Source organism: Seriola lalandi, unplaced genomic scaffold (genome assembly GCF_002814215.2).
Source record: "Seriola lalandi dorsalis isolate HSWRI2012SDOR001 ecotype SW California unplaced genomic scaffold, Sedor1 jcf7180002054570, whole genome shotgun sequence".
In the NCBI taxonomy this organism is placed as follows: Eukaryota; Metazoa; Chordata; class Actinopteri; order Carangiformes; family Carangidae; genus Seriola; species Seriola lalandi.
Genome location: NW_019525123.1, coordinates 2,960,538 through 2,983,387, shown reverse-complemented (window position 1 = coordinate 2,983,387; position 22,850 = coordinate 2,960,538). Strand labels below are relative to the sequence as shown.

Here is a 22,850-nt window from a genome sequence, read left to right as displayed (position 1 = left end):
AAAATAAAATGTTAATACACTAACAGCATAATGTGCTTTTTTCTTTCATCTGTTTACCACAGTACCTATACACCGTCTTAAATTCTGCTCCACGCCTGGTTTACTGATTAAGGTTAAATCTGGTTTTATTGAAAAACTAGATTTGATTAACAAATCTTTGTAGGGTCCTCCAGATAAGTGGTTTAAACATCACTGGTGTGTACATTTCTGGATTTTTACTTTTCATAATTAGCCCAATTCACAAGATTTTGAAAAAAAAGGAAATTTAATTATATGAAATTGTTATTAATTCGTTAAAAATCGTTGGTTTGGTGGTCTACTTTTAAAATGCCTTACATTTAGCTTAATGATTTCACAAACAGCAAATGTCAGCTTCACTTGAGACTGAAATTTAGAATGAAAAATAATAAAGTTATTGACTCGTAGACAAATTAGACTATAAGTCTCGATATTTCATATTATTTTAAATTTTCCATTAAAATTGTTTCATTTCAGTGCAGAGAAATGCAGTTACCCGTGTGATAAATCATCAATACAAAACAATGATAAAGGCTTCCATCTTAATTGAATGTAGCCTATTCAGAAACATGATTTGATCACGGGCCAGATCTCCTCCTCCTGACTGCTCAGAGCTGCCTGCCTAACTCAGTTATCTATCAGCGCTGATTCAGACAGACATCTGGCGCTTTGCACCGTCTGCCCCCTTCAATTATTCCTTTATTCATTTCATGCAGAACCAAAGACTGACCAATGAGCTTCCGGCGCAAAAAAAAAAAAAAAACCGAGTTGACTTCTTCCGTAAGTGTAAAATGTTTTATTTAGATGTTTTATACTGTGCAACAGTAACAATACAATAAGTTGTCCATACAATCGAGCGATACAAATACGGAAAACACGGGAGACATCAAAACATCTGTCAACTGAGCATGAAATGGAGCTGAACAGGAGCCCAAGTCATTCCTTCAGAACAAAGGGGGATAAGAACATCGCTGATTAAATATGCATTTTGTTTCTATTTACACGTGGATTCTCTAAAACTGCTTATAACGTGCTAACGACGTGGGGGATAAGCAATCCGATTCCACTGCAGCTACAAGAAAGTTGTTGTTTTTTTCAGTAAAAGGCAAAGTAAAGTTGATTTTTCCTCCATAGGCATTTTTCCGTGAAGCCAACAGCGCTATACAAATGTATTTAGCCTATAACTTTCATTGGAACAAGATTGATGCCTGAAAAGCTTCCAAATACCCGTCCAACTTGTGAGATAAACACGCGGGATCCTCTCTCTTAAAAGGAAAGTGTTCTCATGAGCATGCATGTTTAAACTGACAGTTTCAAAATATCCCAACACACATGAAATATTCATGATAAACACGCTGAATTTGAAAAACGTAAAAGAAAATATAAAAGACTATCTTCAGTCGTTTCTGTAAAATAAAGATGTAGCTTTAAAAAGGGGGTAAATGCCTGTCCTTCTGCTTTCCAACGCCCCCCCCCCAACATCAAAATTTGCCTTCTTATTAAAATTCCCACGCCACCCAACTTCCTCATTCATTTTATTTTGAAATGTCTCCGATTCCACTACGTTTAAACTTACATATGATGCCGTAATATTTATAACAACAAATGGAGAGAGAAAGAGAGATTACATTGTCTACACAATGGAACTACATTGGCATGAAAACAGTATTAGCTGAGCGGGAGTCTGGCGTTGGCTGGTCCGGTCCGGTCCGGAGCCCCGCGTCATCCGGAGGAGGTCGACGAGCCGTTAAGGGAAACCTTCCGGGGCTTGGTTCCCCCGCTGCCGAACTGGGTGAAGGACCGGCTGGGGGTCGAAGGGGCGGCGGCTGGGGTCCCGTTGACGTTATTGGGGCCGTGTGGGAGCTGCGGGTGAGGGGACTGAGCGGGTGTGCCGGGGCTCGGCAGTGATGAGGACGTGGACGGAGCCCCGGCGGGACTCCCGGCTTTGTCGCTGGCAGAGTCGCTCTCTGGTCCGGATCTGCTCGCGCTGTTCTGGCCTTCCTGCTGCGCGTGGCTCACCTTCATCTTCTTACAGTTGGGTCGGACTCGGTACTTCAGGGGCAGCGGGCCGTTCTGTGGTGGCGATAATAAACATTTCATATTATTTTAAATAACAGTTTCATTAGGCTTCACAAACCCTTTCCTATTCAGCAGCCTCCTGTCAGTCAGTATTTCATGTAAAAACTATAACTAAAAAATAAGAATATTTTTTACACCGGACATTAAAGAGGTGGAAACCGATATTTATATATTTATATATATATACTCACACACACACACACATATTATAGGCTATGCTTTATCAAAACCGCAGCAATTGTTGCCAATAAAATGAAATTAAATGTATGTGTTTCAATGTACAGTATTTACTGGGGAAAGCACAAAATGAATTCTAAACACAACCTGATTGCATGATCAGTGCTGTAATTTTAAGTCTCTTAAAAATGGAGTGACCATTTTTTGTTAATAGTAGCAGTTTTGAACAATAAATCAAAGAGATAGGCTATTACATTATATCCACATCCATCGGATGAAGATGGACATGATTCTAACAAAACTTATCTGACAAAGTAGATGACTTAAAACCATCAGTTCTTTGATACATTTTAATAAATGGTCAATATAAGGACATTTAGGATATGGGACTCAGCAGCAGTTTGAATAAACCAAATCAAGTCTCCCCTTTGCCCAGAAAAGTCTTACCCTTCTCCAAGTGTAGATATATGCTATATCCATTAATGTGTAGTAATCTTTCAAAGGTTCATCTTCATACATGACTTCAACCTGGAGAGAAAAAAAAACAATAAAACAGTAAATATATCTGCAATTAAGTAAGATACTGAAAAATGAGTCTTGATATCACAATTTTCTTGAAAAGACAAATTTACATTCAAAAATATTGTCGATGAATAAACAAGTAAAGATCAAAAAAGACCTGGTAGGCATTTGGGATGTCCATTTTGCTGCGCAGAAACTTCCTCAGATGCATGACTGTCATGGCTGCTGGACACTGCAGGTACCTCTTGTTAGCCACCTGAGGATTATGTACATCCAAAATTATACATCTTTGTTTAAATGTATATTGATATAAAGTGACTACTCATCTAAATTGTTACGGAGGACACAGGCTGGTCCACCTTAAAATCGGAAACAGAATTTGCTTTACAAAAAACCATCTAGTTGTCTCTCAGGAGAAAGCAACACTGTCTACAGATTTCAGCAGAGGCGGCAAACTAAATATTCATTAGTTGCTGAAAGAAAAGGAGCTTGCAGGACATTTCATCTTTACCTGGTTAAAAAGGATGTTAATAGGAGAAAAATAATGCTGAGAAAGAATGTGGCCAAAATCAACTTGCAGTACCTGATCTTTACACTGCTTGTCCTCCATTCCACCTCCCAGTCTGCACAGAATTAAAGGCAAAAATATTAAGATCAGCAGCATTCATGTTTTTCATGTCCATATGCCATATTAAATACAATAACAACATTGCATTATTATTTTAAAAAAGAAAAAAAAAACTACATCTAAAAATCTAAAATTTGATTTTGTGGACATCATGTGATCTACAGAACCAGCCGCTTGAATGAAAAGGACACTTAATTGCTTTACTATTTTCTTCCCACAAATATTACTTTTTTCCTTCAAACTAAATTTGACACATGAAGTAGGTGTAGCTTACTACTCATTTCAACAGCTGTTATGATGTTCATAGAGTATTGCAAGGACATTGCCTGTGTCTCAAAGAAGTTGGTAAATTGCAAAAAATAAAGTAAAATAATGAATAATCTCTTGGCATGATTTCATAAAGTCTGGATGGGAGGGTAAGTACGCAGGTGAACAAAACCAAAAACAAAGTAAAAAAGTGAAATATAGTTGGAACTGTGAACTGGAGGGTGACATAACCTGCTGTGTGTTGATCCAGCGTCAGGGATGTGTCCATAAACACTCAATAACACCATAATTCTGGCTGGATTTAATCCTTTCTAATGCAGTATCTTGTCTAAGAGAATAACTCTATAATATGCAAACACAATGCATTGGAGCATATGACGTTTTTTTCTAACCTGTTAAGAACAAACATTTCAACATAAATATATAGAATTAACAGTAGCACTGCAACAATATTACTGCAACAAATAATCACTTGCTTTAATATGGACACAGAGGCGAAGCCTACCTGCTCTGATCAAAGAACTCAATGGAGAGACTGATGATCTCATCATCAGTAATAATTCTCTTCTCCTCGTCTGCCACCTCTCCTCGATCCTCATTCGATCCGTTTGAAGCTGCAGAAAAACACACATGTGGACGGGCTTGTGACTATACTGAAACTGAAGTTTAAAAAAAAGAAGAAGAAATATTTTTGGAATGCTACTTTACAATAAAGCATGTGATAAGCGGTAAATTAACACCATCGTTTTCATCCAAAAAGTAGGAAAATTCTGTTTCCATCTTCACTGTGGTGACCAAGTGGAAGTTGGATCATCAATACTTGGTTTCTAACTCACCATCTACAGGGTGCTCCGCATAAAAGTCTCTCCTCCTCTTCATTTCATCTGAGGACATCCAGAAAGGAAAGCCATTACAAGTCTGTCTTTTTTCAGGTTACACAGGAATATCATTTTAAAGCTGAAAATACTGTATGAACCAACATTTGTTGGTGCTCTGTTTTTTTCTCCATGTGATTTGCAGCAATAAATCGGAGCACGTTTGTTCAACACAACAGGACAAATTACATCAGAATAGTGGTACTGATGTAATAACTGACTAAGTTAATGGTTTGATTCAATACATTACATTATGGATTATTTCAATGCAGCAAAAATAGCCTCTGCCTAAAAACCCGACATACATCCCGCTTCCATTTTATCATAACTTTCTACCTTCAGGGAGTGTAACAAACATGTAAGACTTGGCAATGTGACAAGAGGAGTTTTGCCGGACCTAGTTTGACAGGTTTTATCAACAGCATATACAGTGCAACACAAAACAAAAGCAGTCCTTTACAAGGTAAGAAAAACAATAAAATAACAGCATGTATCACCTCAGAAAGTACAGCATCGGATCAATGACATATTCTAAACACTCACCAGCCTGAAAAAACAAGCTTTAAACAATAAAGTGCATCCATATCGAAACATATTTATTTGTAATTCTATATGATCCTGTGTCTTTACTTTCGACTTACAGGGGTGTGTAATGCAGTGGCTGTAGCGATGCAATACTGTAGGAAACAGCTTATCAGAAAAATCTAGAGAATATTTGTGAATACAGTCAGAATGAAAGTAAAAATGACACGTGAGATGCAGAGGCTGTTTCACAGTCACGCTCTTACTTTTGAAGAGGCCGGGGACCAGTTTGTACACAATGTCCTGTAGAGTTTTGTCAGACCTAGAGAGGAAGAGAGATTTCAGTCATGTCACTGAGATACTGGACACTGGACACGTCAACATTTTCACTGAAAACTAGACTGATGAACTGATACCGATGGTTGTATTATTCCTGTTCAACTAAGCGTTTGGATAAAAAGACAAATGACAGCTAACGACTGAAAAGCTGGTTTCCTTGTTTGTAAATGCCGTGCTTGAAGATAAGTGCTCCTAAGTTATTGCATTACAGCACACATACAACTGTATGTAACACACAGACGTCCTTAGCTGCTGTTATAGGCTGTGGGAAATCACACATATCATACAAGAGGTCTGCAAGTGTTCCTTATGTCTGAATATTTTAAACCAATTACTGGCTGATCCAGCTGTTCAATGAAGAAACAAAGGGGGAAACCACAAAAGGCAAGAAACAGGAAACATAGAATGTTCAAACTTTTGTCATGGTTGCTCAATATTACAAATGCATGAAAATAAATTTAAATATGAGAAAGAGTATTTACAAAGCCTTCTAATGTGCAGCAAGTAAAACCATGATGAGGCACAAAAGAAACAAAGATTGTTTGCTCCACAAAACTAAGAAAAGATACCTTTACCTTTGCCTAACAATAGATACAAAATACATTTAAAAACCAAAGGGAAAAAGATGCAACATGGGGCAAAGAATTAAATAACTACAGTTCTCACCTAATGTTGAGGAGAGGCTTTGTTTTATGCACTTGTACATCACAGATGGGACAGTATTTGCTGGTTTCCAGGTAGCGCACAATGCACATCTTGCAGACTGCAAACGATAGACAAAGAAGGGAAAAAAAAGTCAAAATCAGATTTCATCTGAGAGGATATCCTGAATCTAAACTGATAGGCTATTGGTAAATCTGGTTTAAGGACTTGTTGCTAATGAGAAATCACTTTAGCATTAACACTGCAGCAGCAAAAAGTTGAAATAAAAGTATATGTGCAAGAAAATATCTAAGAAAGACTCCTTTAAGGAATAACTTCCTGCAACACATTCTGTCAGCGGTGACATTTCCATGTTTTCATTTTCCCTCCACAACCAGAGAAGAGCCATTGTTTCTGCGGGCTTGCTTACATGAGTGAAGACATTCGATTATGGTGGTTGCGTCTATGAAATATCCTCCACACAGGACACACATGAGGTGAGGGTTGAGCTCAGTAATCTTTATCCTGGTGGTTCGATGCATGGTGAGAGAAAGGAACAACAATCCTGCGTGGAAAAAAAAAACAAACAAACAAAAAAAACAGATATAGTCAAAACAATACGTGCATGGCAGGCGAGGAGGCATCAGAGGAGCTGCAGGTTTCTTTTACAGCGCGAGGCAGACCATTTGGAAAAGGCTGCTGTTTGTTTGACTGTGTTAAAGCAACATCATCTTTTATGCTAATCCAATAATAACGAAAGGGGAAGCTGCCCGGTGGCAGATTGATAGGCGGCAGCACCACGGAGTCACCTGACAGAGGCGCAGTGAATAAATATAAATCAATCACTTCTACAGAGAGATCGATGGAGCTCCGCGCTCCTCTCCTTCCGTTCAACTTAAATCAGCATCAGAGGAACAGCGCAAGCCCTGGCATTCAGCACGAAAGTAGCTCAGATCAAAGCGTTTCTCTGTTCCAAAAATGAGTAATGGCGCAGAAAATCGCAGGTTTCATACCTCCACATTTGGACTCAATCGAATCTGCCAGATCGGATGGGTGTGATAGTTGGGTGTTTGAATGCGTAGCATGGCACTTTCACCCGCCCGCGTGAGTCCAGCTTTAATTTTAAATTAGAGAACCAATATCGAGACTTCTGACAGAAACCTGTGAGATCGTACTGAAAATAAAACAAATCAGAAGAATACAGCGTCAAAGGCTTTAGGGGGATCAGAGGAATCTGCGTCTTTTATCTCTGAGAAAAACTGATTTTGTTGGTGAAAGCTTCAGTTTATAACCAAACATTTTACCGAAATTGGGAAATGTTGGTGGAAATTAATACCAGGCACGGGGACAGCGGCGCCCCGGGCTGAGGGTGGGTGTAAAGAGGGGGGGGAGGGGGGGTATGATAGGAGACACCAGTTCACTGCGTCAGGTGTGCCACACAGGCTGGTGGGGAAACCTGAGCGTTTCTATGGCAACTCCTTTTGCTTTTTAGCCCACATGGCTGATCGCCAGTGACCAGAACAAGGCAGGATGTCAAACCAAAACAACAACACGGCGAGCTGCCGGTGTGCAGAGCGGGAAACAGGCAGGGACCGGAGGCTCCCCCGTCCCCTCCGCGCACACAAGACAGCGGCTGGACTGCCAGGCTGCCGACAGCACGGCTGCCATTTTGTGGAGGAAAAAAAGCCCGTATCGGTTCAACGGGCTGCGGGGATTCCTTCGAAAGGGGGCCAATAAAGCCACTATCCGACGCGTTTATACACGTTCCCCAGATCTTTATGGACCACAAAGAGGAGTGTGTGTGCGCGCGCGCGCGTGTGTGGGTCCAACTCTGAGAATAACCTCAGCTTTATCCTCGTTCGCTTTGCGCCGTGTTTTTCATGGCGTGTGTGCGATAACCAGCACCGTGCAGCACCAACATGGCCAGACAGCAGCGACTGCGCTGAAGTTGAAGCGCACACTGGATCGACACTTATTTATTTCTGCGCCATTGTCGGATAAAGTCACACGCGGAGACTTTATTAAACGTCACCCTTGCCTGTAGCCTACTTTGTGCCAATGGGCTTTTAACTTCACAACACCCGGTTCTGTTGAGTCACAAAAAGCTCAATCAGTGAAACAAGTCACCCAGAGAAAAAGTATCATCGGTTTCTCATTTTCTCCAATATTTATGAGCCATGAGGTAAATTTATCCTGGATGGTTGGAAAACAATCGTCCGCGCCGGCGCATATTAATAAAGGCTGTGCTTTAACGACTATCAGGGCGCCCATTGCTGTCATTTGAAGAAATAAAAACAGAGCCATTAAGAGTCTAAATGCAGCCTTTAGACTGGACATGAGGAGTTGACCCTCTTTAAACGCTGGATGACAGCCAGGCAGCCCAGCTCTGAACCCACACTGTTACTTTATGGAGCCACAGCCGGCACCGTGCCCGAGTCCCGGCCGGTTTCAATGCTCCAACCGACCTCTCCTGGCCGCCTCTGAACAGACCACTGCAGGCAAGTTTGGACAGCGACTCAGTTCAAAGGATGCCTCACACATGGATAATGATGGATAATGTCCACATATATGCAGGGGAGCCTGTTGCGCCATTAATCGATTGACTGGTGTTTGGACAACTGCTCTCCTTCTGTCCTCAGGGAGCTGCGTGCTCACTTTATAAGACTTCAAGTCAATCACTCCATAAATCCAAACCCAAATAAAGTTCATTCATGGTGGGAACGAAAGCTGCTGAATGGCTGCTGTAGCAGCAGGCAACAAACGCTATACAGCAAGTCTGTTCAGGATTTTCATGATGGATTCAGCTCTGAATATAGAAAGGTTGATTGCACATAGATGTAAACTATACACCACACGTCTTCTTTTTAAATGGATAGCTACGTTTAATTACAGACTCAGTGATGATATCATTAATTAATTCAGAGCAGCTACTGAACCTTTAATTCTCTCAATAAAGCAACAACAAATTTAGAGATTTCTCTGGGCTCGTGCAGTGACCCACAGTGCTGCCCACCTCATTTATTACCAAACGAGACCAGTTCCTCTTGTAAAGGTTCCCCTTACACTTAAATCAACAGCAGCTGGAAATAACCCAATTAAAATCGGCAATGGGAAAAACCAAGAGCCCATATTAAACTGCTGTCAGTGAATCGAGAAAAGCGTGAATTAAATAAGTGGAGATTCCTAATCGCCCATATGACTGAAACTTAATAAAGTCAATACAAAGGAATAACTTTTATTCAGTGTGTTGAGTGGTTCTCATTACACACTGTAAGCCATCTAGTCTGTTAAGGCTACATTATCACTTCTATTCACAGACCTGTGAGGCTGTCAACCTGCAGTCCCGGCTGAGGGGAGGGGGTGGAGGGGGTGAAATACATTAATTTTAAACCATTAACCACACACAGGGTCCCCAACAGCATTCATGGGTAAAATGATAATTTTTCCCCCACTTTGAGGGAAAAGCCTTGGCTCCTGTCTGTCAGTCCTGTGTTACCAGACTCACACAATGCACCAGCATTCAATATATGGAAGAGAAAATATAGAAATCCATAATGAGCTTTAGTGTCAATAAACAGTCTATGCTGGACACAGCTCGTGTGAATTTAAGTGAATTTACCGATGCTGTCGCTGCTTGGTGAGACACAGCCAGCCCTTTGTATCCTGGCCGACGAGTCGCCCATAGGCTACTTTTTTTTTTTTTTTTTAATTTCTCAAAAACTCAACCATCCCTCTTAATCCAGATAATCATACACCACGACATAAGCAGCCACGGTGCGTGTTTTACAGCGATCCAGCGTTTCCTAAGAAGCAGTCATGAAACATTTATGCACAATTGAAATGGTTCGCCTCCTTGTCACGTTCGTGGGAGCAATCCAAGTTAAGTTAATAAATCCAGCATTTGCTCATTATCACCCAAAACCAACATAACACCCAGTTCATAACACCCCAGACATCTCAACTCTATAACATGAGGACGCTGTATGGACACAGGAGCATAGAAGGACCGTTTGGAGCACTTGCTACTGTTAACATCTCAGCCAACCCAGCCTGGTTCGCCTGAGATCTCCCACTTTACCTAAATCCAAACGACGCAATGCAAACCCCAACCGCTATCAACTTATACGGACACGTTACTGAGGAGTAGATAATGCAACTGAGGGTGTGCGTGGATCTTAATTCACGTTTGTGCCCGAGCGGGGAACATCTTTTGCAAAAAAAAGTGGTGCGCAGACACACACGGAGCTCCACGTCGGTGATCGCTGCAGCCACCGTTGAAAGCTCCACATCCACCGCTGGATCGGTGCGTAGAAAAACACAAAAGCACAAACCCCAAACCTCCCCTTCTGCCCCCGTTAGTTAGAGACGATATCGAATAAGACATACCTGGAGGCTCGGCTGGGAATCGGTGGGTCTTGAGGCGAATAGACAATGAAAGTTGGGAGGCGATCAGCAGAAAATGAATAGGAGCCGAGCCGCCATCTTGAAGCAGGCTGCAGACGCTGTCAGTGGCGGAGAGCGCACGGCGGACCAGAGCGCATTTCAGATGTGCGAATAAAAACTCCTCTTTTCCTCTCCGCGTATGCGCCGTGTGCGTATCCGATCTGCGGCTTCACAAGAGCCCGCTCCCCCGGCTTCGGCTCGGAAAGGTTCTCACTTCAGCACCGATAACTTTGCCTCCAAAACATTCGCTTCACCCCCAGTAATATGCAGCAGTGTGTGTGTGCTCAGTGGAAACTGACACCGTCCCCAAAATGGCTTGTAGTTCGACCGCCCCGCTTTGGTCACGTGGTCTCATTGCTTAAGGGTGCCTAGGAATTACTGTCGGTGTATTCTGTTTCTCATGATCTACTACGCACGATATAAAATAACACACAAAACACACGCATGTACATATGAATATGTTATTAACGACTAAATCCCATAAACCACTCAGCAGCTTGTGCTTTATTTGAGCTGATATGAGACCGGGCAGCTGCTTAAAGGCGCCTAAAAACTCCTGTCGGTGAATTCTGCTCTTTCTAATGTATGACGCATGATTTTAAATAAGCCATATGCTACCACACATTCATGTTGCCTAGTTTGTTACACTTTTCATCAGGTCAAGCCACATTAAAGGCGCTGATATATCCTAGCTCCAAGAGCTCCATGATCAGGGGCATGTAGAAAGTAGACCAGGCGGCTGATGGAGTGCCCTCGTCTCTCTGATGTTAAAAATAACGGCAGCACACGCACTCACACACGTTCGTGTCGTTTTGACCGTCAAAATGCCTCAATGCACTCACTTCAACATGAAGTCTATTGGAGCACCGCGCAGCTGCCTTATTAATCTCTGCTGGTCGTTGCTTTCAAGACCCACGCACTTGGGTTAAAATACGTCCATGTGACAAATGGCTCTGGTGTCAAACCTTTGTCACAGGCTGTCCTGACATCTGCAAAAAAAAAAAAAAGAAAAAAAAAAAGAAAAAAGAAAGAAATGCGCCTCAACTTCCACTTGATGAATCGGAGCCCTTATCCTTCAGCCGGCGCCGCAGAAAATGAAGGCATCGCGGATGTTTATGGAATCTGAGCCGCTGTGGTGCTTCAGCTCAGGAGCTGAAAACTTTCAGCTGAGGTGGATGCGGAAAGCAGGAGAAAGCCAAAAAAGGGGGACTATTTATTTATTTTTTATAGTGAACAAAGTCAAAGATCTATGTTTGTAGTCTTTTAAAAATAGCTCCCATCAGCCCGAGTCCTCTGGAAAAAGCAGGACTGAGCCTCTTGTTGCAGCAAATGCTGCAGGACACAAAATAGCCTACACACTGCTGTCACGCAACTATGGCAAAAATCCTATTCAGGGTGGTGTAAGTGCTGACAAAACACATGCCTACCAGTTACTTTACTGGCTCCATATTCAAACATCTCTCTGACACATCTACAATATAACAAGGACATCAGGTTTGTTTATTTAAAATACTTTTCACCAAAAAGACATTTCTTAAAAACACAATGGACCTGTGTTTTTGTGTGAACAAACCAAAGTGTGAAATCAAAGTAGAAGGAGGATTTTATTTTTCGGTTTTAATTGAAACACAAATTGGAATGATAATTGTCTCATACATGTCATGTCAATCTCAGGCACAAATCAAGTTAGAAAATGAAGAAGAGGAAACAATGCCGCTGGAAACCGGTGAAGTTCAGGGCGAGGAAACTGGACACCGGTATCACATCTGACTGGCTTTCTCCACACTCTTGGCAGCGTCTTTCAACTTTCCCACCAAATCCTGAAAACAAGGAACCACTGGTCATATTCACTGGGAATAAAAAAAACGCAGCAACGTATCCGGCAGAGATAGCCTAAAATATTCACTGGAAAAAAGTGCTCAGAATTAACCTCACTATAAATAAGATTTAGACTAAATTTGTCTGTGTTGAGAATTTTAAATTGAGTCTGGATAGAGTCACTGAGCCTGAAGGTGACGTCCGAACTGAATTAACCAACTGTTGTGAATCACAACACATCAATGCAACGTTAAACAGGCGAATGTAAGGGAACTTTGTCATTTTATAAAAGCAATAGTGGTACATTTCTTCATAGGTCAGCTTAATGCATCATCATCAGTACAATCTTTCAGCTTCTGTAAGACCCATTTATTGTAGCCTATTATTTATTTTGGGTGCAGCAACGTGACCACATCCAAAGACATGGACTGTTGTGATGATGCCGAAATGAAAATGCCTTTTATGTGCAGGAAGTCCCCAGTAGTCCTTTCATTTATTATGTGGAACTCGCAGATACACTGATAAAAATTTAACACGTGTAATTTGTTCGGGAGATGCACTGTTTGAAGAAGAAAAGTACCCTACAGCAATCAGCTCAACAAGTCTCCCTCTTTCGTTTCTGTTTGCTGATAAGGAGGCTGAATGTGATGCGTAAAGGCGCAACTGCAAGAAAGTCCGACTGTGGGATTACACTAACAGATGAGCAGCAGATGCCATTTGACGTCCACAAAAGACAAGCAAGAGTGTACAATCATTTCCCATACCTGTAGCTGCTCCACTGTGCAAGTGAAGTTGATATCTTCCGAGGATCCTTCGTTCTAACAAAGGAACAAACCACGATCATTGTTTTACCCTCAGAAACACACCAGACATGCAGGAAAAGCCATGGAAGTGGAGGGGTGCGTGCGTGTGTGTGTGTGTGTGTGTGTGTGTGTGTGTGTGTGTGTGTGTGTGTGTGTGTGTGTATATATATAAAAGTGCAGCTGGATTTGAGAGTTACCTCCGCGTTCAGTGAAATCGAGTAGAAAGGCTCGTTGACCTTATCGACCTGTCCGTTCTGTCGGAAGAACATTTTAATAAACTTAGTTATTTTGTGACATATATCAAATAAATGCTCCAGAAAGTGTCTGATATACCTTCGTGTGGTACTGCAGACGCCATGAAACGTCGTTAATCTGAGGTGCTCGCCTTCCTATGCTACAGGAGAAAGACAAAATACATTGTTGTATCTGCTTTTTGAGGGATTATAGAGAAAACGAGCAAGGATGCAGGGAAGTACATTCATACACTTTATTAACTGTCATAAATCTAAAATGGCTGCACTTCATGGCAGAGGCAAGCCAAGGCTCAAACTGATGAAGGAGAAGCAGAAATTGAACTGTATCTCCCCAGCATTTAGACAGTAATAACCCGGTGATTTCAGATTATTTACGCACATGTTCCAAAGTTGTGTGTCTGCTAAAATATTTGTGAGTGATCAGAAGGCTTTCTCTGTTTTATAGAATTAGACATTTTGCCTGCAACTGTTTTCAAATCAGTCTGGAGACATTGTGGCACTTGTGGTCACAAAGAACCTTTGTTTATGGAGCGTCAATAAAGCAGCATTTACATTGCATTAAATCACGCTGCTTATCCTTTTGGACCTGACAGGCAAATCCAAGAAAGAGCCTCTCTGTTTGGTGCTGAGCTGCTTGCTCCTCCCCTTATTTCTCAAACCCATTTTTTAAATTTTTTTTTTAAAGATCCTGTCAAAACTATGATATTTATTTATGTCCACCCCTGCCTTTTTTTCCTCCACATCTGATGTCATTAATGGTTTTGTAGAGTCGAATAAAATTTGGACAAATTATGACCTCCAGCTTGAAATCATCAATAAACCATGAATGTGTAAAATCGGTAATAATTCTGCAATGCTAAACATAGAGCTTAAACACATCTTATTGGTGTTCCAGTGTCATCTTGAGGACATAATCAGTCTGAGTAAAGCAACCTTTTCACCTCAAAAATAACATCACCTCCACAAATATATCTCTCTCTCTCTCTCTCTCTCTCTCTCTCTCTCTCTCTCTCTCTCTCTCTCTCTCTCTCTCTCTCTCACAGCTCCAAGCACCAGGCATCTCAGGCTTACCTTGCTAATAGACGTCCCAGTTCTTTTTTATGTTTCTGTAAAACAAAACAAGCATCATTGTGTTGTAAGTGAGTCTGCCACAACTTCAACACATGAAAATTAAAAAAAAAAAAAAAAAAAGATTTAATATGTGCAACATTGTTTGAAATGTACCTGATATGCACTATAGAATATTTCTATTCTCTCTGCACTGAATGTAAGTTCTTCAAGGCAGGAGCTGTAAGAACAGAAAAAAAAAAACCCACTTTATTCAGCAGTTGATTTCACAAAACTGCATTTACATCACACTTTCATTTTGGAATAGTTACTACACTGAAATTTTCATCATAACCTATGCATTTTTCCCTTCCCAGATAATAGATTACAGGGAAACAAATATGCCAGTCCTAATATAGTCCTGTAGGTTGAATTTTTATGTCTGTATTGTCCAAGTAAACACAGGTTTTTCCAATCACACACCAAGTCCAGTCTTAACCTAGATATGCCTAAAAGCATGTTTTTATTAAACATAGTATAAAAAAAAAAAAAAAAGAAAAGCAAACAAAAAAGGAAAAGAAAATTTCAAGAGGTCTAAAGGATTCAGCTGTACACTGGTGCTTGTTTTTTTGGTGATCACACACACACACACACGGAGGTTTATCCTCTACATCCTGAACACCCAGCTCTGAGGGTGATAACACTTTCTCTAATTATAAAAACACTCAAAGACAATGGCAAGAAATGGCAAAATGTTTGACAATTTTGAGAAGCTCATTTAAACTCATTTGCATCCATTTGCTGTTTCATAGAACTTGCAGGGAACACTGCTTCCCAGGCAATTTGTTAGACCCCACTGTTTATCTATGCTAAGACTGCTACTGTTACTCAAGCAGGGCATCCCATCTGACATACAGGCCACATATTAACAACACATCAAGCATCTCAGCTAATTTCAGCTCTATAACCTCCAGTGAATCACATTGCTTTGCAGTATTTTAAATGCAGCCTACATGCAATATTTTGAGCGTTTCATAGTTTCTTGTAGTTGTAAGGGGCAATGAAGAAAAACATTTCACACGTTTAATTCATTCCATTTCCTGCAGCAATCTCACACAGGTTCACGGTCTCTTGGGAGATGCAATGAGCAGATAACATTATGGTGTTCCTACATGTCATCAGATAGGCTGTTTCCTGTCACACCGTGTAACATGAGCAGAGTTTTCATAGCCATGTACTGACAACTAATAAGCCTATATTTAGAAATTCATCACGAGCATGTGTTGTGGGTTACAGCAGCAGCACACGTTGCAGGAAACCTTCCTCTGCCTGGTGTCACCTACCTTATGGTTGACTTATCTGCGTTTTGTTTGACCGCCTCCAGTATGAAGGTGGTCGCTGCAGTGTGACTCTGTTTCAGCAGGATCTGGTCGATCCGCTTAAACTCGGGCTGATCTGGAAAAAAACAAACAAACAAAAAAAAGCATGTGAGGATGATGCCACTCTGTTGTTATTGCTAACATGCAGCCTCGATCTCGCCGTGGACAGAACAGACGCGTTTGATTGGTGGAAATGATGTAGGTTTGCGATCCATACTCGGGTTCTCCAGATTGACGTGTGGAATGGAAATCAATGATGATTTGCATGTGAATAGGCCCCTCAGCTGCATCAACCGGGGACGGGGGGGAGGCGGGGGGTCCTTTGTTTATTTGTATAGTCAACATTTCACTTTCTAAATAATTCTGCCATTAAACTGAGCTGTGATGCTGCAAAAGTTGGACACATGATGCATGAAAACAACCGAAACAATCATGACAGAGTAGGAGCTGTAGGCGTAAGGTAGCCTACTAAATTCTGTTATAATTTTTGCATCATTTAAGCTCTATTTACTGCTTCCATCCGAAGCCGAGCACTGAACACAACAATATACAGAGCAGTGTTGGTTTCAAAGCGAACAATCGGGTGTGTAGCCATTATCAGTTTTGACTGATGGTGATTTAAATGGTACTACATAGTCTTTCTAATATGCTGAGTAGACTTGATGCCAGTTATAATGACAAAAGGCATCCCGAGTGGCCGTGTGATTGTGTGACTGCTGCTGAATGTTAAATAGGCAGCAGAGAGAGAGAGCTAAGACCGCTGTTGTGCCGCTGATAGGCGGCTGTGTGCTGAGCCACCTCGCCTCATTAAAGATCGTAATGTAAACACGGGGGATCCGGCGTCGAGCAACTCGCAGAGAGAGAGAGAGAAAGAGAGGGAGAGAGAAAGAGAGCAGAGCCGTTAAAATCCGCAAAACATCGAGGCAGCTCCTCCACACATCCACACGGAGAGAAACCGGAAGCAGCGGCGGAGACAAAAGCAGCGGCGGCGGGGAGAGGCGGCAGCTCACCGAGGACTCCGGGGTCCGCGTGAGAGGAGAGCAGACTCCGGAAAGACGCGTCTACCAGCACCTGGAAGCCGCTCTGGTCGAAGACGGACAGGTCGGCTAGAGACTGTAACCCTCTCTGCACAGACTCAGACAACTCCATTTTGCAAAGGGTGACCCACGACACCAGACCACGTGACGGATCAGCTGATGCTGCGTGTGGAGCAGCAGAGGGCTGAGCCGAGGAGCTGAGACAGGGCTGGCATATGTCGAGAAATCACCGGGGATCCCTGGAAGGACATTCAGGGAGCGATCCACGATTCTGCTCTAAATCGAGGCTTCATTATTGTTGCTATTGGAGCCTTTGCTGCTTTAGCAACAGTGCACACACACACAGTAGCGTACAGCAAAGAGGCTAAAGACAAACTCTTCCAAAGTGGGTTCAGGGGCCAAAAAGTGGTAGTTGAAATGATGAGGCTTTGCTATAGCTACTATTATTTAATTCATAAATTAATAAATAAATCCAGTAATTAAAGTGTGTGAGTTTTTTTACCCGATGCATTTTAAACTGAAACAAAAACATCCTTCACAGATAGTGTACCACTGAAGTCTAATAGACATCTAACCCTGGTGTGTTTTGTAGTCTTTAAAAACACATATTATCATCCCACATTCTCCTCTATATAGAAAATCTTGTATTACACTATAATAATATTTGGATATTTGGTTTATGGGATGTTGCCTTCTACCAAATAAAGCTGATACACTGAATGAACAAACTGTTAAGGACAGTTATTCTCTCATCAAGTTCAATGAGGATCTGAAACCCTGCAGCTAAAACCTATTCTCTATCATTTCCCATGCTACATCATATTCAGATCACATAGGAGATGAAAAGACAGATGGGGGGATTTTTAATGAGACAGTCAAGATGTGGAGTGTGAAACAACATACATCATCCAGGTGTTTTGTACATTTGCTGTACTTCCTCTTGTGTAGAGAGAAGGCAGCCTCGCTCCTTCTACATTGTAATAAGGTGTCTATATAGTTTTGCTGCTCAGCTCATTGATATACAGTGCTGATTGAAACCTGTTACAGTTTAATATAGACAACATGTTGACATCATGTTTTCATTAGGTAGCCTGAAGAGCTGATACCAGTGTAAACCTAATGTGTCATATTAGGGTTTCCTGTTAAAGTGTCAACTGAATGGATGGAGGATTTTTTAAGACAGTTGAGACGTGTAAAAGGATGCGTAGCATCTGTATAACCACTGTGCACTTCTGGTCTAAACTGAAGGTAACACCAAGTTACTTTCACAGTTTCATTTCAAAAGTGTTGTTTATACAGTTTTGCTAACAATGGTTATACCACAGCACCTGCTGAAACATGGTACAATTTAACTCAGTCTTCATGTTGATATGAGTTTCAGCTGCTATTTCATTAAGTACATTGAAGAGTTGAAACCAGTAAAAACCAGACGTCTCACATTGATTTCACTTGTTAAATCTATTTATACAGATCAAGATAAGTAGCTGAAATAATGGATTTTGAGCGATTGTTTTACTCAGAGATTTTGTACACTCACTGTACATTTGACTTGAGGAAACTGAAAGAACCATTCATCCTTTTCCGGTCTGATCTCAAACACTTTGTCCATGTAGATTTCTGCACCGTCTATGGTGCCCATTGAAACCTGCAACAGTTTAATTCAGTCATCTTGTTCAAAATATTTTCTACTACATGTGCCTCTGCTGTTGTTTCTCATGTGGGGAACTTCCCATCTCGAGTCTTGAGGCAGTCATGAGGTAGAGTGTTAGTGAGCAGAGTAGGTCACTTTTAAATTTCCATTATGTCACGGTAAAATATTTGCAATCAGTGTGTAAAGAAGTCTAGACTTGGAAAGCCATGACAACTAACTCTACAAAGACAGGAAATGCCTTTTTGCATTGAAAAACCATAACTGCATTATAAAGTGTAGCATTGTATTGCATGTAGATGTGCTTCAGTGGTGTATAGCTTCTGCTCTTCAGTGTGCAGCTAAACTGTTTGAAACACTAATCCTTTAGTCTAGGTGGTTATCATGTGGCTGATATGGGCACACTTTAGAATGAATATCTGGAGGAGTGTAGAACAGAGGAAAACCCCCTCTGTGGCAAATGTTTCAGAAAATTATTCAACAATTGTTTCTTTTTATCCTTTTTTTAAAACATGCATTTATGCACTGCAACTTCAGTGCAGCCAACATCCCTGTCTGTTCTGTTTAGTCTGGCTCTATGAGCGTCTGCACTTTTTTTTTGTTGTTTTTGGGTTTTTTTTTGTTTTGGGTTTTTTTTTATATATATATATATATATATATACCACCAGCAGCATTTAATGGGTTAAATACTTTGATTATTTTCAGTTGTTGCCCGTGGATGCACCACGCATCGCTTTTATAAATTACTATATTAATTTTAGGCTGCACCAAGCGAGATCTTCGGGAATGCCCGTCGTTCATTATCTAGAAACGAGAAGGCGGCCACACACGCTGCAGCTATCGGAGTGACCTCTGACTCCGCGCTTTGTCCAAAGTCCATTCCGGCTCCAGGTCGTGTTGGGAAATAGATCACCATTCACTCTCTCGCTGCTGTTTAGTTTTTCCTCCAAGATATGTTTCTTATCGCGACCTGCATCCCCGCGTTTAATTCCCACCTCCCTTCCCCCCCCCGTCTCTTACATCATCATATTTTTTTTCAGAGTGACCATGCGTCATAAGCCTGACATCAAACTTGAGTTGCAACAGACTATCTCCTATTCACACATAGGTTACTGTAGGAATCTTCAATGTTCCTGATCATGTGCTGATTTTTTTATTCCTTCAGAATGAAAGTTTGGCTGCTGATGACTTGCTGAAGCCAACAATCAATATTTTTACCCTTCTTAATACAGTCTGACACAGATAGCAATCTTACAAAAATCTCTGAATAGTTGAAAGACGCATGATTTGCCCAAATGTTACAGGCTGTTAACCTGTAATCTCTTGAAGTCAGTATGAAACGTATGAAACTGTCAAAGGTGTCGTAAACGAGCCAAAAGCAGCGAGCTGATGTTTCCCATTCAACAACTGGATAACCTTTAACCTTTAAACCTTATGACCAAAACATGTTTGAGTTGTTTCATTTATAGATCTTGTATTCTAATGAGGTCACAAGACAAAAATCATTGACAACTTCTGCTGTACCACTGACGGACATTGTTTCAATAAAGTGCTAGAAACGCTGATCTTCACCTCTTTTAGAATATGTTCTATTTCATCTTATTCTATTGTCCTTTTTGTAATTCAAACTTGGCTGGCTGAAGGTGAATTCAGAAAGATAGTCACTGTTCTAAATTATTATTTCCCCCTCCACTGCCCCGACTGCTCATTCCCTTTAAGAAGACGGTGCAGTAATATGACCTTGGAAAATGGGTGCACTGTCAGCACCGAGGGAACACATTTTCAAAAGCAACGTGTAAGACGGACAGGTGCCAACAATGGTCTCGTTTTACTTTAGTTGTTTAAAGGCCCTGTGAAAAGGCTGGTGTTCGATTTATTGCAATGAGGATTATAGGGCTACAAGACAGCAAGAGCTTATCACAGGCTCTATCGATTTTCTGCTTGATTTGTTTTTATTTCCAAAATAAGACATTCAAAAAGTGAAGGTTATTTTTTAAAAGGAGTCAGGGTTTGTAAAAGAAGCTGCCAGTTTTAGTCTGTTTGCTGGTTCTGGTCTGGGTGCCCCCCCCCCCCCCCCCCCCCACAGTTGAAGATTAGGGAAATCCACGAATTTTAACAGAAGCATCAATCACTTCAGTGCGGGTGGATTCATGTTTAACATGAAGGATCTATAAGGATCAGGCGTGCCTGCAGAGCATGTTGTCAGTCTGTTGCATTTGTTATAGCCTACCTAAAAATGTAATGAGCTATAAGTCAACATTGTTGCATTGCATTGTTGCCTCTGTCCACCCTGCAACACTCTCCGTCTCTGTGCAAGAGTTACATGTAAACAGAGGAGCTGACTGGCCTCTTTCTATTACCTATTACACCTTAACCCTAATTATATTTGTGTGCCATTAATGCTGCACAGCATCTGTACACGTACTGGGGAAATATAATTAGCACCAAGCCGCACTGTAGAGAGCCGAGCTCTTGGTTCAGGTTTCTGTGAGCAGAAGTTGCCTGTGACTAAATATTGCAGCCAAACTCCAAAATAGGTTCAATGATCATCCAGGAAACTCCGACACGAAAGTCTGAAAAAATTCAGCTCAGTATGTTGTCGCATAAATTCTAGTAACTCTCAGTATGGTCGAGCCAATAACTGAATGGTGGCATATATTCATTTTTCTAATTTGATTTTTTTTTTTTTTTAGGTCAACAGCTCCATTGCACGTCTGGCTGTTATCGCCTATAGACTGTGTAATGATGACAGAAAAAAAATGTTGGAGAGATAAATTAATGCAGTTTAATTCAATTTTTGTGATGTGGAAATTCTGAATATCTTAATTTGTCTGCCTGATTCAAGACCCTGACATCCAAAGGAAATTCCACTTAATTCTGCCTTTAGAAAAAGATGAGTAAAGGATTTGTTAATCCATTTAAGCATCAGACTTTCTCTTACAAATTACGGTAATTTGCAAATACCATTATGATCAAACGTGTTTTTTTTTATTTTAACAGTTGCTTCAATAAACATTAATCATGGTTTACTTGCTATGAGCAAATATTGTGGGAGGAAAAAGAAAACTGTAGCCTACACTTTTTTTCTGATCCACGACGTGTCTGCCAAATCATGTTACGTTCAATAAGACGTTATATGATATATGATTTTTTTATATGATATGTTGATATTAGTCCCAATCCAGAAAGTTGGTGCCAACTCCAAACTGTTCCACTGTAATTCAGACGGAAGTTCGTTAGTGACTCCAATGATCGACATGCTGCCTAGCTCAGGGACTCAGAGAGATAAAAAAAAAAGTCCTAAAAGATCCATGGTATCTTGAACCTATCAGCTTGTGTCTGCACAGCTTGGAAATTTAATAAATCACCCTCCCATCTTTGATTCTGTGGCTGCTCCTTTAAAAATGAATGTGTGTCTATCCACAACTGTCAATATACACTGAGCATTGACATTTTTATTTTTTTGTACAAATTGCCATTAACATAATAAGTAGCCTACAATCACAGAAACCAAAGCTAGCTGTTGATTGGTAGTGAGTGGAGCCAAGGAAACATCCAGTCAACAAACATAAAAAAATAATGTAGAGAATCTGGTGGAGACACATTTTTCACTCATTTTTACTTGAAATGTGTAAAGTTGTTGTCTGAACCGTTTGTCAACTGCATAAAAACAGTTGGGAGAAATAAATACAATGATGCAAAATATTTAAGACTTTACACATTTTCCCTGCCATGTTTTATTCCATTATTTATAAACTCCAAACATCCTGATTTTGCTTTAATTAAACCTTGATTAAGCATGGAGGAGCATGAAACCACAACTCCCAAGAAAGCAGCTCTGGGGTCAGGACCTCGACGTAACAATGAGGCCCCAAGGAAGAAGAAAAAAATCAGTGTGATTAATATCAGGTCATTATTTTGAAACTTTAAACTAATTTCAAACAGTAACCTCAAAAGAGAATTTGATTTCAGCTCCCAGGAGGAAAGAAAACGTACCTTTGCACTTTTGTCAAACATTTCACACATTTTTAAATGCAGAGGTCTGGGGCACCAGCCTTTCAGCTTCATTTGCTGAAATATGTTATAGTATCTGATCTGGTTCAAAAGTTTATTTGTTAAACAAACAAAGGGCAGACACGCTGGGCTCAGATTTGTACAAGGCTATTTAAAGGTAATTTTTTAAGGCAGCTGTGTAGGAGGTGAAAATTGCTTGCAGAGAAAAACAACAGTTCCTAAGCAATGCCTGCAGTGTGCAAGTGTGTGTGTGTGTGTGTGTGTGTGTGTGTGTGTGTGTGTGTGTGTGTGTGTGTGTGTGTCTAAGCATACGTGTGTACGTGATAGAGTGAAAGAGA

General features: G+C 40.9%; 2 protein-coding genes across 2 annotated transcripts; both read right to left on the bottom strand.

Annotated features, from left to right (window-relative positions):
• Positions 1-799: 799 nt before the first annotated feature.
• bmi1a (BMI1 proto-oncogene, polycomb ring finger a) lies at positions 800-11,506 on the bottom strand. The gene is made up of 10 exons (XM_087176821.1): positions 10,456-11,506; positions 6,500-6,634; positions 6,094-6,190; positions 5,355-5,410; positions 4,528-4,575; positions 4,197-4,305; positions 3,380-3,419; positions 2,954-3,052; positions 2,722-2,802; positions 800-2,091 (listed from the first exon to the last, which is right to left on the bottom strand). Exons 2-10 carry the CDS (start codon positions 6,609-6,611, stop codon positions 1,741-1,743), a joined length of 993 nt encoding a protein of 330 aa, XP_087032947.1. The 5' UTR covers positions 6,612-6,634; positions 10,456-11,506; the 3' UTR covers positions 800-1,740.
• A 597-nt stretch (positions 11,507-12,103) lies between these two features.
• On the bottom strand, positions 12,104-16,989 carry commd3 (COMM domain containing 3). Its single transcript, XM_087176822.1, has 8 exons — positions 16,824-16,989; positions 15,778-15,889; positions 14,612-14,675; positions 14,459-14,493; positions 13,467-13,527; positions 13,331-13,387; positions 13,095-13,148; positions 12,104-12,332 (listed from the first exon to the last, which is right to left on the bottom strand). The coding sequence occupies exons 1-8, from the start codon at positions 16,960-16,962 to the stop codon at positions 12,273-12,275; spliced, it is 582 nt and encodes a 193-aa protein (XP_087032948.1). The 5' UTR covers positions 16,963-16,989; the 3' UTR covers positions 12,104-12,272.
• Positions 16,990-22,850: the final 5,861 nt, after the last annotated feature.